Below are 15,795 nucleotides of genomic sequence, written 5' to 3'. Positions count from 1 at the left end.
CATTCTATATTAAAATTTAAGTTGGTAGTACAATTAAGTAGTATGATCAAAATAGTTTTAAAAATTATATTTAAACTTAAACTTTTTGAAATAGACATTACCCCCCAGATATAATTAGTGAATTTTTACCATAATAACTTTACCATAACATTAACTTGAAGAATATGAAAAGTTTCCATTTTCTCTGTTTTTCAAGTCCAAATTTTGTTACTGCTACTAAATGGATATTACTCCTTTGCTAGTTTTGCCTTTTTTCAAGGTTCTTCTAGTACATTGATCTCAAATTATTTTCGAAAGCAGTTTTAGCATTTAAACTTAATATATTACTTGTATTAATTTACTATTATCACCAAATAATCAAATTTTAAACTCTTAATAGCTTAATTATAAAATCAATGTTTGGTATATTTGTAAATTAAATTACTTTGTGCCTTTCATAGCTGGCAAACTCAGAAAGATGTCTTATGGTCATATTTGTGTTTTTTTCCCCCTCTTGAATGTCTCTCAAAAGGGGGGGAAGAAGGCTGTTTGCTTTATAAGACCCTACCTAATTTCTTTTAAGTCACCACTGTAGTGCCTTAGAGTTAGACCATTGCTTTTCAAATTTATGTGCATCTGAATCATCCAAGGATATAGCTAAATTGATTCTGATTTAGTAGGTTTGGGGAGAATCTCAAGAGTGAATTTTTAGCAAGCTTCCAGATGGTGGGTTCATGGACCACCCTGTGAGTACCCAGGCCTTAAAGTCACCAAAAGCCTATACAGTCACCAAAGCTCAAGTGGAGCAAACTACTCAGCGAGTAGTGACAACATGCAGTCCTTTTGGTAATGTACTTCTTAGTTACATAACCCTCTTGTATTGAGTAGAAAAGGGGAAACTTAAAATTGCACTTTTATTTTAAAACAGTGAAGTATGGTTATTATGTCTTTTACCAAGTATTAAAATTGAAGATTTTATTATATATAAATACATAGATGGTACAAAATAATATCCAAAATGTGGCAATATTTACAAAAGCTATAAAAAATATTTAATTTTCAGTATAAAAGGCAGACTAATTTGAGTTGGAGATAAATGAAGAGACAGATTTAGGCCATTTAAGAAAAAAGAGGAGAATGTCACGTCCAAATTTTGGGTAAGGCCAAAGAATGCCAACAAGCTTGATTTGTTGCTGCATTAATGACTTCAGATTATGCAGATATCTACTACACAGACAAATAATATACAATGTACAGAGCACAGAAAGCAGAGGACTTGGCCCAATCTGCTCAAGGAAAAGGTAGAATTTGAAAAAAAAAAAAAAGTAGCAGAGATTCCTGTTACTAGTCATTTTACAGAAGACAATTCATACTTTTCATAAACATTATCCCTTTATTCCTTGAAACTGTTCTTTGAGGTAGAGAACTGGGCCAGACTACTGCCGAAAAGGAACATAAGGAATGGTGAGGTAAAGTACTTTCGAGAGATGAAAAGCATCATGCAGTTCTTGAACTCCCTGCATAACTGCTCTGCCAGCTCTTGTTGAACAGAGACCAACTTATTCTTCATGGCATCTTAGGATTCTAGCGTCTGCAGCCCTGGATCCCACACAAGTGGGAAGTTAATTCTTTTAACTAAAACGAACATAATCATGACTCAAACTTCAATGTAGCCCAATACAATTTAATACAAATACCACTTAAATCAGACAAAGTAAAAATAAAATTTCTTAAAAACATTTTTAGTAAGTTTTAAATTCTAATGTTCCAAATGTTTTTTCATTATTTTCTTCTAATATGCATTTGCAGTGAATTGTGATTGCTCCTACTACCTTTGTCCTTGATGAAGGAAAACATTAGGAGAATGGGTTGTTTTTACACTAAATGTATCTCCACTCGATGAGTGTCGGGAAGGAGCTTTCCCACCCAAAAGTGACGTTTCTGCTTCTTTTATTTCCATCGCTCTTTTGTATAGTTCAGCAGCTTTTTCAAAATCCCCTTCTTCATAGCTTTGAGAGAAAATAAAAACCTCTTAAAATCAGAATATAACCTTCTAACAATTCTAAATGACCTTATAGGATACCCCCCTCCAAAAAAACCCACAAAAAAGTGAGTAATCACTCATTTCCCCTCCAGTGCATTTATTTACTAAAACAGACCAGAAAAAATAGAACACCCAAACTCTTTTCCTTTCTGTTTGTACTGCTAAGGGACATTTCAGTACCTCATGGACACCATTAAGACTGTGTTGTGAAGGATGCAGTGAAATTGCTAAGGGAAATTAGATATTCTCTATGTCCTGAGTTGAACACACACAGCGCAGAGTCAACATGTACTTCATGGTAAATGAGCTCTGAGGACAGCAAATTGCTCATATTATTCCAGACCCAGCTGGTTGTACATGTAAACCATCCTTCACTGTTTGCCATGATAAACTCTTCTGTAAAATACATTGTGTAGCCTCCATTTCACTTCTAGATACTACTGTATCTCTTGAAGGAAATCACCAGAAACAACCCACCTCCAGAAAAAACATTCAGCAGTAAGGATCTTTTTGTTGTTCCATGATGAGTGAAATTAAAAGATGTTCTAAAAGGTAGTTAAGATATATGAGGAAAGTGAAAAAATTCTTACCTGAGCACAGCTAAATTTTTTAAAGTTTCTCCAACTCGAGGATGCATCTGACCCAGGCTGTCTTCGTAAATCTTTAATGCTCTTTCATACAGTGGCAAGGCTTCAATGTGTTTTTTCTTATTAAAAAAATTAACACTCATTTGGACACTCTGGGTTTATGAAATTACTATTAATGTATTCTAGATTAAGCTGACAAGTTGAATAAGCACTTTTTAAATGTTAATATCCTCCTAAAACGTGGATAAACAGATTAATTTATAAGTAATCATCATGGGAGAAGCAGTATAATAGAAAATCAGAAACTGGCTTTAGACCTGGGTTGGTAACCATTGAACTTAATCCAATTATATAAACACAAACTTTATGTGTTTCTTTATCGCCCAGTTGGTACCATCCGTATTTCTTACCCATCATAGGCAAATGTTGAAACTTAAAGATAATATTAGATAGAGAGATGTAGGGAGTCTCCAGAATTTAAAAACAGCCTATGCAATGAACTACAGTGGGGCCTTGACTTACGAGTTTAATTAGTTCCATGAAGGAGCTCATAACTCAAATTACTCGTATGTCAAATCTTAAAGTGAACGAGTGAGACATGTGATGCTGGGCTGATGTTGTGGCGTTCACTGTGACGTTCGCTGCACCAACTAGCGGTGGGGTATCTGAAGCTGGTTCATAACCCGAATTTTAGCTCGCAACTCAAAGCAAAAAATCGGCCGAGATATGGCTCGTATCTCGAAAAACTCGTTAGTCAGGACACTCGTAAGTCAAGGCCCCACTGTAAACAGTCAGTGCTTTACACTAAGAGCAGTGTGACTTCAATAATTTATCAAGTACTAAAGAAAACATTAGTAGATAAATAACCTTCAATTTCCTCTAATTAATTTTACTGTGCCACATCTAATTCATGTTTACCTATATCATACCTAAACACTTCATTTTTAAAGAGTTAAAGTGTGGGAACTTACCATTTGGCTATAGAGAACAGCTAAGTTCACCAAGGCAGTAGCTACACTAGGGTGCTTTGGGCCAAAGGATTTCTGCCGGATTTCAACGGCCAGCTCGTACAAAGGTACAGCTTTGTCAAGTTTCCCCTAAAACACAAAAGTGAAATCTAACAAGAATATTAAAGCAATAAATATTACCTGATTAGAACTTTTTCACAAACAAACTTTTGTATCAAAAAGTAATTTTTGAGAAAAAAATTCAGAAGCATTACCTCCCAGTTTAATGGTTAAGTTTATAGATAGCTAAACTCTAGTACAGTGGTTCTCAACCTTCCTAATGCCACGACCCTTTAATACAGTTCCTCATGTTGTGGTGACCCACAACCATAAAATTATTTTCGTTGCTACTTCATAACTGTAATTTTGCTACTGTTATGAATCGTAATGTAAATATCTGATATGTAGGATGTATTTTCATTGTTACAAATTGAACATAATTAAAGCCTAGTGATTAATCACAAAAACAATATGTAATTATATATGTGTTTTCCGATGGTCTTAGGCGACTCCTGTGAAGGGGTCTCGACCCACAGGTTGAGAACTGCTGTTCTAGTAGAATATGTAAGTAAAGTTATACTGAATATAAAACATTTTGTTTGATAATTCAGAAAGCTCTTTAGGATCACCCATTATTACTCACTGTTTCTGGTAAAGTAAAAACCTTACAATTAAAGTACAGGGTGGGGCAAAAGTAGGTTTATAGTTGTTTGTATGGAAAGTAATACAATTAATAAACAATTATGTAAACTTTTTGCCTCACCGTATATATGTTTGCTACTATACATAATTTGGAGATGACATCAAAATAAAAACTCATTTTCCACCAAATCCTTTTCAGATTTTTCCAATTATTTCTTTTTTACTTGTTGGGGAGAAATAACAACAACGTCGTGCCTGAATGACCAGTAAAGGGTCCTGCAAAGTGTAGAGATGGCCTACTGCTGTTCTGTTACTGCCACTAAAGGAATGAGGCCCAGAAATCAGGATTTTAAAACGATTCCCAGGTGATTCTAATTTGCAGCCAAGGTTGAGAACCACTGCACTAAATGAAAGCAAATTCCTCTGGCATTTTTTGTAGAAAAGCTATAAAAGTTCCAAACATCCCTCTGGCTAGAACCCTATGGCAAAGAATATTGTTTAGTTCATTACATTTAATTGTAGACAAAGAAAAAAGTGAAATTAAAATGCTCATTTTATCAACTACAAAAACTCTTCCTTTAGCCATGACAATTGGGTGATTTATGCTTATGATAGCTTAACACAGCAAACAATACAGGTGAATTTCAGAACTTCTGAAATGTAATTTGAGAATAAGTTTAATTAGAATGCTGATGAATGAATGCATTTGTATTTAGAATGTATTTTAACGAAACCAAACCAGCACTTTAATTTATTAAGTCTGAAATAATATTTTTAAATGTACTACTCAGCTATTTGTTATAAAACTATATCATTATGATTTAAAAGCTCATAGAAAATAATCTATCCAGCCCTGGCCAGTGTGGCTCAATTGGTTGGGCATCGTCTCGAGCATCAAAAGGTTGCCAGTTTGATTCCTCTCAGGGCACATGCCCAGATTGCAGGCTTGATCTTTGGTAGGAGGAGTGCAGGAGGCAGCCAATTGATGTTCATCACATTGATGTTTCTCTCCCTCTCCCTTCCTCTCTTTAAAAATCAATAAAAAGTCATTAAAAAAATCTATCAGAAGGCAAATGATGTTGCTGATGGCAATTATGGTTTAATAGCTATACTATTATAAAACACATGCAAGCACTCCAGGGATTACTTACCATTTTCTTATACAAGATTGCGAGATGTTTCACTGTGTAAGCCAAAGAAGGGTGATCAGGAGCTAGCGCTCGTCTCCGAATGTCTAAAGCTCTTTCATAAAGTTCTTCCGCCTTATCATACTGTTTCATTTCATTGCATAGAGCCGCCAGGTTATTCAAAGACTGGGCACAGTCTGGGTGATCTGGTCCCAGAACGCGCTCCCTCATTTCTAAGGAACGTTTCAGGAACTGGTCAGCTGTTCTATGAGCAAAACCCCAAAATGGTTTAAACAGCTTATTCTCTAGAAATCAGAATCCCTAGTCCTGGTTAGTTGGAGAACTGAAGCATTTTTATTCTTAAATCCAAGAGAGTTAAAATGAAGGATTCAGCTCAAAATCCTTCCTCCCTCTTTCCCAGCCCTCTTCCCTTCCTGCTCTTTTCCAAAAATGAAAATGCTTTCCTGATAGTGTGAGGGCCTGAAACATCTGGATGACTGCCTCATTTCTCCACTTCACTTCTCCAAAAAGATGAACCCGTAAATATTTTTCAAAACAAACTTTTTATACCTTTAAAATAATTAGACCTGCCCTAGCTGGTTTTGCTCAGTGGATAGAGCATCGGCCTGCAGACTGAAGGGTCCCGGGTTCAATCCCACCCAAAGGCATATGCCTGGGTTGTGGGCTCGATCCCCAGTAGGGGATGTGTAGGAGGCAACCAATCAATGATTCTCTCTTATCATTGATGTTTCTATCTCTCTCCCTTCCTCTCTGAAATCAATAATATATATTTAGACCTAACTCAAACAAAAGATTTTGATATTCACTCTTTATCCCTTTGGGGTTAGTACTTAATAATTTTTAATATAAGAACTTTTTATGAAGTAGACTAAATATTTGTTACATTTTCTTGATGTCCAAATTATCAAATTTGTTATATATTTCTGACATCTAAAGAAGCCTCAAAACCCTTTTTTTCAGAAAGTATAAATTTATCATTTTGTCTTTTATGTCCATTTAAACTGAAGAAGAAAACTAGCACCCATCTACATTCTTTTCTTTATTCTCCTTTAGTCTATGAGGTCTCGTGTATGATAGCCGCACAAACTCACTTTTCATAAACATGTAGAAAATACTAGGGAAGCTACAGAATAACTTTTTAGTTACTGAAGAAACCATGTGAAAGAAAACAGCAGAAAAAATGCCATGGTCTTTGTTAAGTGTGGCTATGTTCATAACATATACATGAAATCTGGCATGGTTGCTATTGATTTATTCTAGCTTGACTTGATAGAAATATTAAACACCTTTGCACCTAAGAGAAAAATGGATACTTGTTTTCATTATAAACACCACAGTACTCACTCCAAGTTATTCTGAAGATAGTAGAGAACACCCAGTTCATTGAGGGTCCGAGCATTGTCCGGTGTGTCCTTACCTAAGGTAAGCTCTTCTAACTGTAGGGCCCGTCTACGCAAAAGGGCAAATCCATACTGTAGCAAACACAAGAAATTCATAGCAATCACTAAGTAAGTGCAATCTTTGGTTCTGAAACAATATACTGGGGTTCTACAAAATCCTTTCACCTTTTGTTCCATTTGGGAAGATTACAATTATTTTAAATATCACACTAAGTTAATCTAATGGATATTGAAAATACACATATTTCCACATGGCATCACATTCCAAAATTCATTAAAAACTATTGTGAAGATGATTATGATACATTTTAGCAAAGTGAACTGAGTCCCAAAATGCTTCAAAAGAACAGGAAACAGAATTAACTTGCAGATATTTACCAATCTCACTGCTAACCACTTAAATGTCAAGTATTTAAATTGCATGTAGCACTCACAACTAGTAGACAAATAAGTCTTGGAGATCAAATGTACAGTATAATGAATATAGACAACAATACTGTATTATAATCATCAAACTTGCTAAGAGACCTAGATCATAATTATTCCCACAAAAAAGAAATGATAATTATATGATGTAGTGGAGGTGCAATGGCAATCATATTACAATATACAAATGTATCAAATCAATATATTGTACACCTTAAATTTATATTGTACTATATGTCAAATACATTTCAATTAAAAATTGCACATGACATTTTAAGTTAAAACAAATAAACTATTTAGATTTTATTAGCAGCTTAGAAATGTGAAAATAATTTTTTTGTTTTCAAGGGTAAGAATTTCTTTGCATTTGAATCCAACATAAAATGTTAACTAAATTACTTTTACTCCCTTTTCCAACCTTTTAAAGAAAAGAATTGAAACAGCTTTCAAGTCTACATCCAGAGTCTAACCTTCAAATGAACTAGGTTTCACTTTAAAAAATTTTTAATTTCAAGATATAATTGACATACCACACTGTGTACGCTTAAAGTGTACAGTGTGATGATTTGATGTACATATAAACTGCAAAATGATTAACACAATATATAATTCTACTTTTAAGAGTCTACTAAGTTGTACCTCTCAGTAATAGTAATATTTAAACACATTATAAATACATAAAAATATTAATCAGTACTTTTCTAGAAGTCACTTAAAATATAAAGTTCTTAAAACTTGTGAGGTTTATGCATCTATATTATGATAGTCAGAGATGTTCTCTTCCTCTTTGTTCAAAACACAAAACAAAAGAAATCTCTCATTACCAAGTTGCCTTTTCTCCTTGTAGCTTTTTGACGAATCTTAAAGGATTTTTTCCTAAAATGTTCAGCTTGTTCATATCTTCAAAAAAAAAAAATAAAGTCAAACAAAAGAAACATGTCCAAAGTACCATATTTCAGTGAAATGAAAGCATTCCTTACCTAGTGTAAAGCTATTTCTGGCTATTAAAACCGGCACTGTTACATGGAATTACAAATTTTTAACACAACCCTTCGTTAAAAAAAAATCTAACAAAACAAACCTAAAGTCCAAGTAATCGACATTTAACAGATTTTTAACTGATACAATTCACTTTGGATCTCTAAAGGACAACATATCTAAATGAAAATCTAAAATTTTAGCTTGCTATATCACCTTCTCCTATAGAGGCTAACGTTTGGTCAAAGATAAATGTAAAATTCATCCAAAATATGTGTGAACAAGATTTCTTAAAGTTAAAAATATTCCAATATGTATCAGTTATGGTGGAGCAAAAGAAATGATTTCTGATGGAGGAAAAGGTGCCATTCAGTGGGTATCTCATAGATACATTTTATTATACCACTGACCAGCAAACTTTGTCTATAAAGGGCGAGGTAGTATTTTAGGCCTTGTGGGCCATGCAGTCTCTGTCTCAACTACTGAATGAACTCTAAGGCTGAAGCAAGGAAGCAACCATAGACAACATGTAAATGAAAACAATGCAGCTGTGTTCCCGTAAAACCTTGTTTACAAAGCAGGAGGCCACCTGGACTTGGCCAGGGGCCGAGGTTCTTAGCCCTTGTGTTAGTAATTCACTCCATGTTACAAAGCCAGTCAGTGAGGGAGCCCAGATTCCAACCCAACTATGTGACTACAAACCCCATGCTCTATTCTCTACTCATCTTCACACATTGTATGCGGGAAACGTATTTATACGTTTTACGTATTTATACGTTCTACCAGTGCAGTAGAGCGCGGGATAAAAACTACCCGCAAACAATGTGTTCAGACAGAGATGGATCTTACAGTTCTAATTTCTTGTTTACCTCATGAAGACGCAGACCAACAAATAGTATTTGAATATGATGCATTAAAAAGATATAGGATAAGGAAAGGTACCCCGCCACAAAAGAAAGGCTACCACGTGAGTACATTTAGAACTGTAACTCCCCACCATAAAACCAGAGTATTAGTGATCTCAATCTTACTTATTTTGTTTCTGGTACAAAGTTGCAAGTGCCTCAAGTTCACGAGCAATGTGTGGATGGTCTGCGCCATAGGCATTTTCAGAGATTTCTAATGCCTGTTTGTACAATTGCTCTGCGTTGCCAAACTTCTTCCACTGCACATACACACTTGCCAACTGGTGAAGGGACTGAGCTACTCTCGGGTGATCTGGATCCAAGGCCGTTTCTCGAATTTCTAGAGACCTCTGCAAAGGTACCACAGCCTGGGGAAAAGACATTAAAGGCCAACTGAAGTGAGTGAAAAGTAGGAAAGTGTAAGATCTACCATCTGGTTAGCACAGCAAATAAAAGCTGCATTAACTCCTGCAGAGAGAGCAGAGTAAACAGGAAAAACCCACCCTGGCTCTGATTCCTGCTACAGTTACCTGACTGAGCAGGCCCAGGTCCTTGAGGAAGCGCCCCAGGGTTTCATAGAGGTCTGCTAAGCACATCATGTTCTCCTCGCCCTCACAGTTTTTCTCATACTGCTTCAGTGAATCGAAGTACTCGGCTGCCATTGCGCTTTTGTCTTTGCCCACAAACTGCCAGTAGCTCAGCAACTCAGCAAAGTGTCCTCTGTTTGAACAAATAACAGTAATTAGAGGAAAACAAACCTTAAAAGCCATTATCAAGTGAAAACGCCAGAATTCATATCAAGTTATTGACAATTTATTAGTAGGCAAGTATGGTGTAGTGAGGTAACACTGTGGACTCAGACTGTCACCTGAGTCCACTGCTCCCAGCTGGATCATGAACAGGATGTCTGACCTCTTATGCCTCAACTTCCTCTTTTGCAGAGAGGGAGACACTGACACTACCTGCCTCAGGTGTTACTGTGAGGAGATTATGACACATAGAAAATACTCCATAGTGTGGATTGTTACCATTAACATCATTATGGTAACTCATCAACAGCAATTTATTAGAATTTCTTTTAGACACTTCATGATATGTAATCAATTTGGGTTCATCCAAAACCCTATTTTAAGTGATGGAAACTAGAACAGAAGAAACTACTGAAACATAGGCAAACTGTCATAGGATATCTACTTTGTATTTTCATCATGGAATTGAATAAAAGTAAGCTTAATTATCTGTAGATGATGTTAACCAGGAGAGCTGGTAAACTAAAGAATGAAACTGATTTCAAAGGAATCATGAAAAACTGGAATGAAGATGAGAAATAAGTTACAAGGTACAACAAAGAAACTTGAGAGTTCACTCAGGAACAAAAAAATTATGCAGCTGTTATGAGAAATGTTGAAATTTCTAAGTGAGACAGAAAAATCCCCTCATGAGGCTTAGCAGGTCAGTAGCGTGGCTCATAAGGTGTGGTTCTGACACAGGTAAATTCAAATATACCAGAAAAGACAAAACAATATATTTATTTTTAAAGGGTAATCCTTTCTTTAAACTCAACACCAGTCAGATTCTCTGTAGGGCTCAGATACACGTTGAGGTCTCTGAAGGCCTTGAGAGTCAGATATTGTAAACCACACCTCTCTAGGTGACTCAGAGTCAAACCTGCTTAAATGCAAGATTGGGTATGAAGCTGTCTCAAGATCATTCTAGCTCTGATTTTATGAAGCAGCCATACTCTGTCTTTTTACTTTTTCTCTTGGAAAAAAGTACATCTCATGGTAATTTGCAAATTGTCTTAAATTCCTCCCACACTGTTTTATATTTTAGGTAGCACTGAAATTGGACTAATTTTTAAGTTAAAAATTACATTTTTCTTTGTTAAGCAGAACAACTGTTTCAATATGTTTTTCTGGGGAAGGATGTTCTACACATAAGTTCCTTACCTTTTATAAAGGTTTTGAGACACAAAGAGATTGAGAAGACAATCGTGCAACCTCTGTTTACTTCCCTGCTGCTGAAAAAGCCATGGGAGTTCATCTGCGCTTCTCCAGGTCACTGGGTCCTGACTATAGAAGAGAAGGGACAATACTCAACAGTATCTTCCTGCCATGACATCGCTTTCAAAAGCTTTAGACAGATGCTGAAGTAAGAAAACTGTATCTAACATATGTCTCTGATTCTTTAATTGTTAAAACCAGAAACTTTACCAATCTAACTAAGAAAATAAATAGTTGTAATCAGAGACACCAAACAAACTCTAAAGGTATTTTCCTAAAATTGAATTATTTTTAAAAAAACCCTCAATGGACCCAAATGGACACAAAGGTATACACAGACACTCATATTTTTAAACTATTTAACTGGGATAAAATAAAAGTAATAAAGTGATCCTAAATTGATTTTACTTAAGTTTACATCTTTAGTATACTAGTAGTGTTAAAAGACTTATGGAATTATCTTTTGTCCTTTTGACATTAACAAGATAGGGAGAGAATTTAATCTTTTTTGTAATAATTAAATGTTATACATTAAGTTATAAGTTAAGAAAGAGAAATAAGGACACAGAGGTAAAGGGGGTAGCAGAAGTTATAGGAGTATAATATGGGTACTTCTAATACCTTAGCTGCATGGTGAAGTAGTTGATTAGCTTCTGCCTATAAGAAGAAATAATGGTGGCATCTTCCATGTACTCCAGTCTCACTGTTTCCCAAGCCTAGGGAGAAAAAGAAAAAATACTGCAGTCTATTTTTTGTACTATAAATTTCTAAAACAGAATTTGCAATCATTTCAGTCTTACTGTTGTATAATAGAAATGGCATTAGAATATTTTAAAATTCAGGATGGATTTATGTGATAAACTGATATGAGAACAAAAAATTCCTGTACTAATATTTTAAGAACTCAAAATGCAATTTATTTCAAACTTTTATTTAATTACATACATTAAAATCTCAGAAATGTAAATCATTATGTTGTATATCTGAAACTAATACAATGTTGTATGTCAATTTTATTTCAATAAAAAAGTCTTAAAGATGTGGACTTAAGAAGTACTAAAAAGAATAACAATAAAGGAGAAAGATAAGCCTGTGAAGTTATAAACATTTCACACCTACAAATATAATACAGCATACCCAAATGAAAGACTTCATTTCCATTTGTGTGTGTGTATATATATATATATATATATATATATATATATATTTCACAACATGACATTGCAGATAAGAATTATATTAGTCACTCTTTCCTAAACATTTACTAGTATGTGCTAAGATATTATGTCTAACACCTCATAAGGACCAAGATCTATCTCAATTAATTCTCTTCCCAACCCCTATGATATGCTGGAAAAGTCTGCCCAAGGCTTAAAGAACTTGCTCATCGTTCCATAACTATTAAGCTCTAAAGAGCGTGGTTGTAAACAGACACTCAGAATCCAAGCTCTTAATACATATATAACTATACCTGCAATTCAATAAATCATAAAATGGGAAAAATATATTTCCTCTTCCAAAATTACTTTTAAAGTAATAACCATGTCATAAAGATACTACACATAATATTATTAGTCAAATTAATAATACTAGCCAAATTTCACATCTAAGCTAAAATCATTGCAAAAAAAAATTATAATACCAAATTTCAGATTTCAATTTTGTCTAACAATTCAAACACTTAAAATAATGTATAATATAGCATAATACAGCATGTAATGATATGTTGACATTTGTAAGTAAAAAAAAAAAAGAACCAACCTGATTAAAATAACATTTACCTGTAGATGTTGAAACTTGAGCAAGCCACAACCGTAAGTCAACAAACACATTTTGTGTAAACTGTGAATAAGGGAGGTCAAGACAGCCCAGGACATCTCTGGATAGAGTTCCATCAATTCTGATTCACTCACACCATTATGACTAACATTTATGAGGCAGAGAATCTAGGTAGAAAAACACATTAACAATGATCATAAAGTATTTTTTTACATAACTAACTGCCATTAAAATTTCCACAATTCTTTTAAGCTTATTGATTTCTTATTCAAATTTATAATTCAAATGATTTACTAAAGAAACAGATTTTTTTTTAGCATGAAACACACTTCCCAAAATACACTAATCAAGAATATGATAGAGTGAAAATAAAGGAAATTTCATTTAAAGCAGTGGTTCTCAACCTTGACTGCACATTAGAATCACCTGGGAATCTTTTTAAAATCCTGATTTCTGGGCTTCATCCTCTGGAAGTTCTGTTTCTTTGTGATGGGGTGGGGCCACAACATTAGTAACAAAGAAATAGAATTTCCGGAGGATGAGGCCCAGAAATCAGGATTTTAAAAAAAGATTCCCAGGTGATTCTAATGTGCAGCCAAGGTTGAGAACCACTGATTTAAAGTGTCAGGCAGCCCTGAAAGGGGAACACCTCATGCACCTGTCACTCACTGCAGCCTGCATGACCAGCAGGAAGAAGGAGGAGAATTATTTTAACAAGGGAGGGCATTAATCACATGGGAATTTCATCTCCTGCTTTTAGGAAAAAAAGAGGACCCCTTCCAGCCCTTGCAGCCAATAGAAACTGTCACCACCTCAAACTCTTGTTCTTCTCCAATGAACTTTTGTTCAAAACAACTCTTGCCAATTTCCTTCTAAAACCTCATAAAAACAGGCCCTTCTTCATTATCTGGACTTGCCTATGGTTTTGCCGTAGCTTGCTTGTTCCCAGTTTGCAATTCTCTGCCATTCTTGAATAACCCCATTTTGCTAATAAAATAACTGGCTGCTTTATTTTTAAGGTTGACAATAGTGTCTATATAAAATATAGCATGCCAAAGATAAGATACATATAGAAAAATTGTAGTGGAAGTTAAAACTGCAGGAAATGTATTATTAAAACGAATGACCAAGTCCCAATTCTGGGAAAATGGTGGAAGAAAATAGCCCTTCTACTACAAACGCCTGATATTGCCAGATGACATATAACAAAATATTTCTGAAAGCACAGTGGAGCCAGGGGAAAGAAAGGGAAATCCTCCAGGTGCCAACAATGATAGGAAAGTGAAAATCAGAGGGTTAAGTGCTAGGTGTGCTGTCCCTGGGAAAGTGGGAGAGGGATAGGCAGCCGCCCCAGTAACTTCAGGGCTTGCGTTTTCTCACCCACAGTAGGGATGGAAGGTGAGCCCGTATGCCCCACGAGGCAAAGAGGTGGAACTAGAATGCTTGCCAACACCAGGACCTTCCAAGGGCTGTCCCCTCAGGGAAGGGATGCATGAGGAAAACATTAGCCCACAGACATGGGATACTTATGAGCTAGAAAGTAAGATGAAAAGGCAAAACCCCAGGAGCCCCCAAGTTGGGAAATTAACATAAAAATGGATCAAGGTTCAAACTATAAGAGTTCAACAACGTTGCTAAATATAAAGTAAGTTTTCAGAAATTAAAACTGAATTTAACTAATAACAAACAATTTTTTTAAATTTTTTTATTGCTTAAAGTATTACAAAGGGTATTACATATGTGTCCTTTTTTTCCCCGCCCTTGACAATCCCCTGGCCTCCCCTACCCCCCAGTGTCTTATGTCCATTGGTTATGCTTATATGCATGCATACAAGTCCTTCGGTTGATCTCTTACCCCCTTCCCTCCTGCCCCCCAACCCTCCCCAGCCTTCCCGCTGCAGTTTGACAATCTGTTTGAGGCAGCTCTGCCTCTGTATCTATTATTGTTCAAAAGTTTATAATGGTCTCTATTATCCATGAATGTGTGAGATCATGTGGTATTTTAACAAACAATTTTAAAATGTTATTTCACTTATTTCTTTGTCTGATGTTTCACTTAGCATAATACCCTCTGGTTCCATCCATGGTGTTATAAATAGCAAGATTACATTCTTTTTTTGTTGAGTAATATTCCCCTGTGTATCTGTACCACATCTTCGTTATCCATTCATCTATCAATGAACATCTAAGTTGCTTCCATATATTGGCTACTGCAAATAAATAGTGTTTTTGTTTTCTTCAAATAAATACCCAGAATTGGAATTGTTGGGTTGTATGGTAGTTCTACTTTTAATTTTTTGAGGAATCTCCATAATGTTTTCTATAGTGGCTGCACCAATTCACAATCCTATCAACAGTGCATTAGGTTTTCCTTTTTTCTATATCCTCAATGGGTAAAAAACGGTGAAGGGGAATAAGGTATAAACTTCCAGTTATAAAATAAATAAGCTACGGGAATGACTAACAGGGTTATAGTCAATAATATTGTAATAACTTGGCAAGGTGACAAATGTTACTAGACTTAGTGTGGTGATCACATCATAAGGTAAATAAATGTCAAATCACCAGAAACTAATATACTGTTGTATGCCAACTACTCTTTAATAAAAATTAAAACAAATAAAATATTATTTTAACTACAGAGTCCTTAGAAACAAACCTTAACAAAGGATGTATAAGACCTTTATTGAAAGTCATTAAAGAAGATGACTAAATAATGAAGAATCATTTAGCTTTCCATAGAGGAAAGACATATAATTTATTTAACTCTATCTCTAAATTCAATGCAATTCCAAAGAATTCCAAAATAAGTTTCCAGGGCACTTGCTGAACCAATTCTAAAAATACACACAGGAAATTAGCCAACAAAATCGTAAAGAATAATATTAACAGGGAGC

At 35.0% G+C, this 15,795-nt stretch overlaps 1 protein-coding gene across 1 annotated transcript in view; it reads right to left on the bottom strand.

The window, feature by feature from the left end:
- Positions 1-876: 876 nt before the first annotated feature.
- The window catches only part of NPHP3 (nephronophthisis 3 (adolescent)), a 35,115-nt gene continuing 20,196 nt past the window's right edge, over positions 877-15,795 (bottom strand). Inside the window, exons 16-26 of the mRNA XM_014537522.1 lie at positions 12,901-13,065; positions 11,741-11,835; positions 11,066-11,188; positions 9,647-9,836; positions 9,243-9,484; positions 8,058-8,133; positions 6,752-6,879; positions 5,411-5,651; positions 3,582-3,707; positions 2,614-2,729; positions 877-1,988 (exon numbers count right to left, since the gene is read on the bottom strand). Coding sequence (XP_014393008.1) covers positions 1,808-1,988; positions 2,614-2,729; positions 3,582-3,707; positions 5,411-5,651; positions 6,752-6,879; positions 8,058-8,133; positions 9,243-9,484; positions 9,647-9,836; positions 11,066-11,188; positions 11,741-11,835; positions 12,901-13,065 — 1,683 coding nt within the window. The 3' untranslated portion in view covers positions 877-1,807. The remainder of the gene's footprint in view (positions 1,989-2,613; positions 2,730-3,581; positions 3,708-5,410; positions 5,652-6,751; positions 6,880-8,057; positions 8,134-9,242; positions 9,485-9,646; positions 9,837-11,065; positions 11,189-11,740; positions 11,836-12,900; positions 13,066-15,795) is intronic.

This window comes from Myotis brandtii, unplaced genomic scaffold (genome assembly GCF_000412655.1).
Source record: "Myotis brandtii unplaced genomic scaffold, ASM41265v1 scaffold18, whole genome shotgun sequence".
Taxonomy (NCBI): Eukaryota; Metazoa; Chordata; class Mammalia; order Chiroptera; family Vespertilionidae; genus Myotis; species Myotis brandtii.
This window is presented reverse-complemented; position numbering and strand designations above follow the sequence as displayed.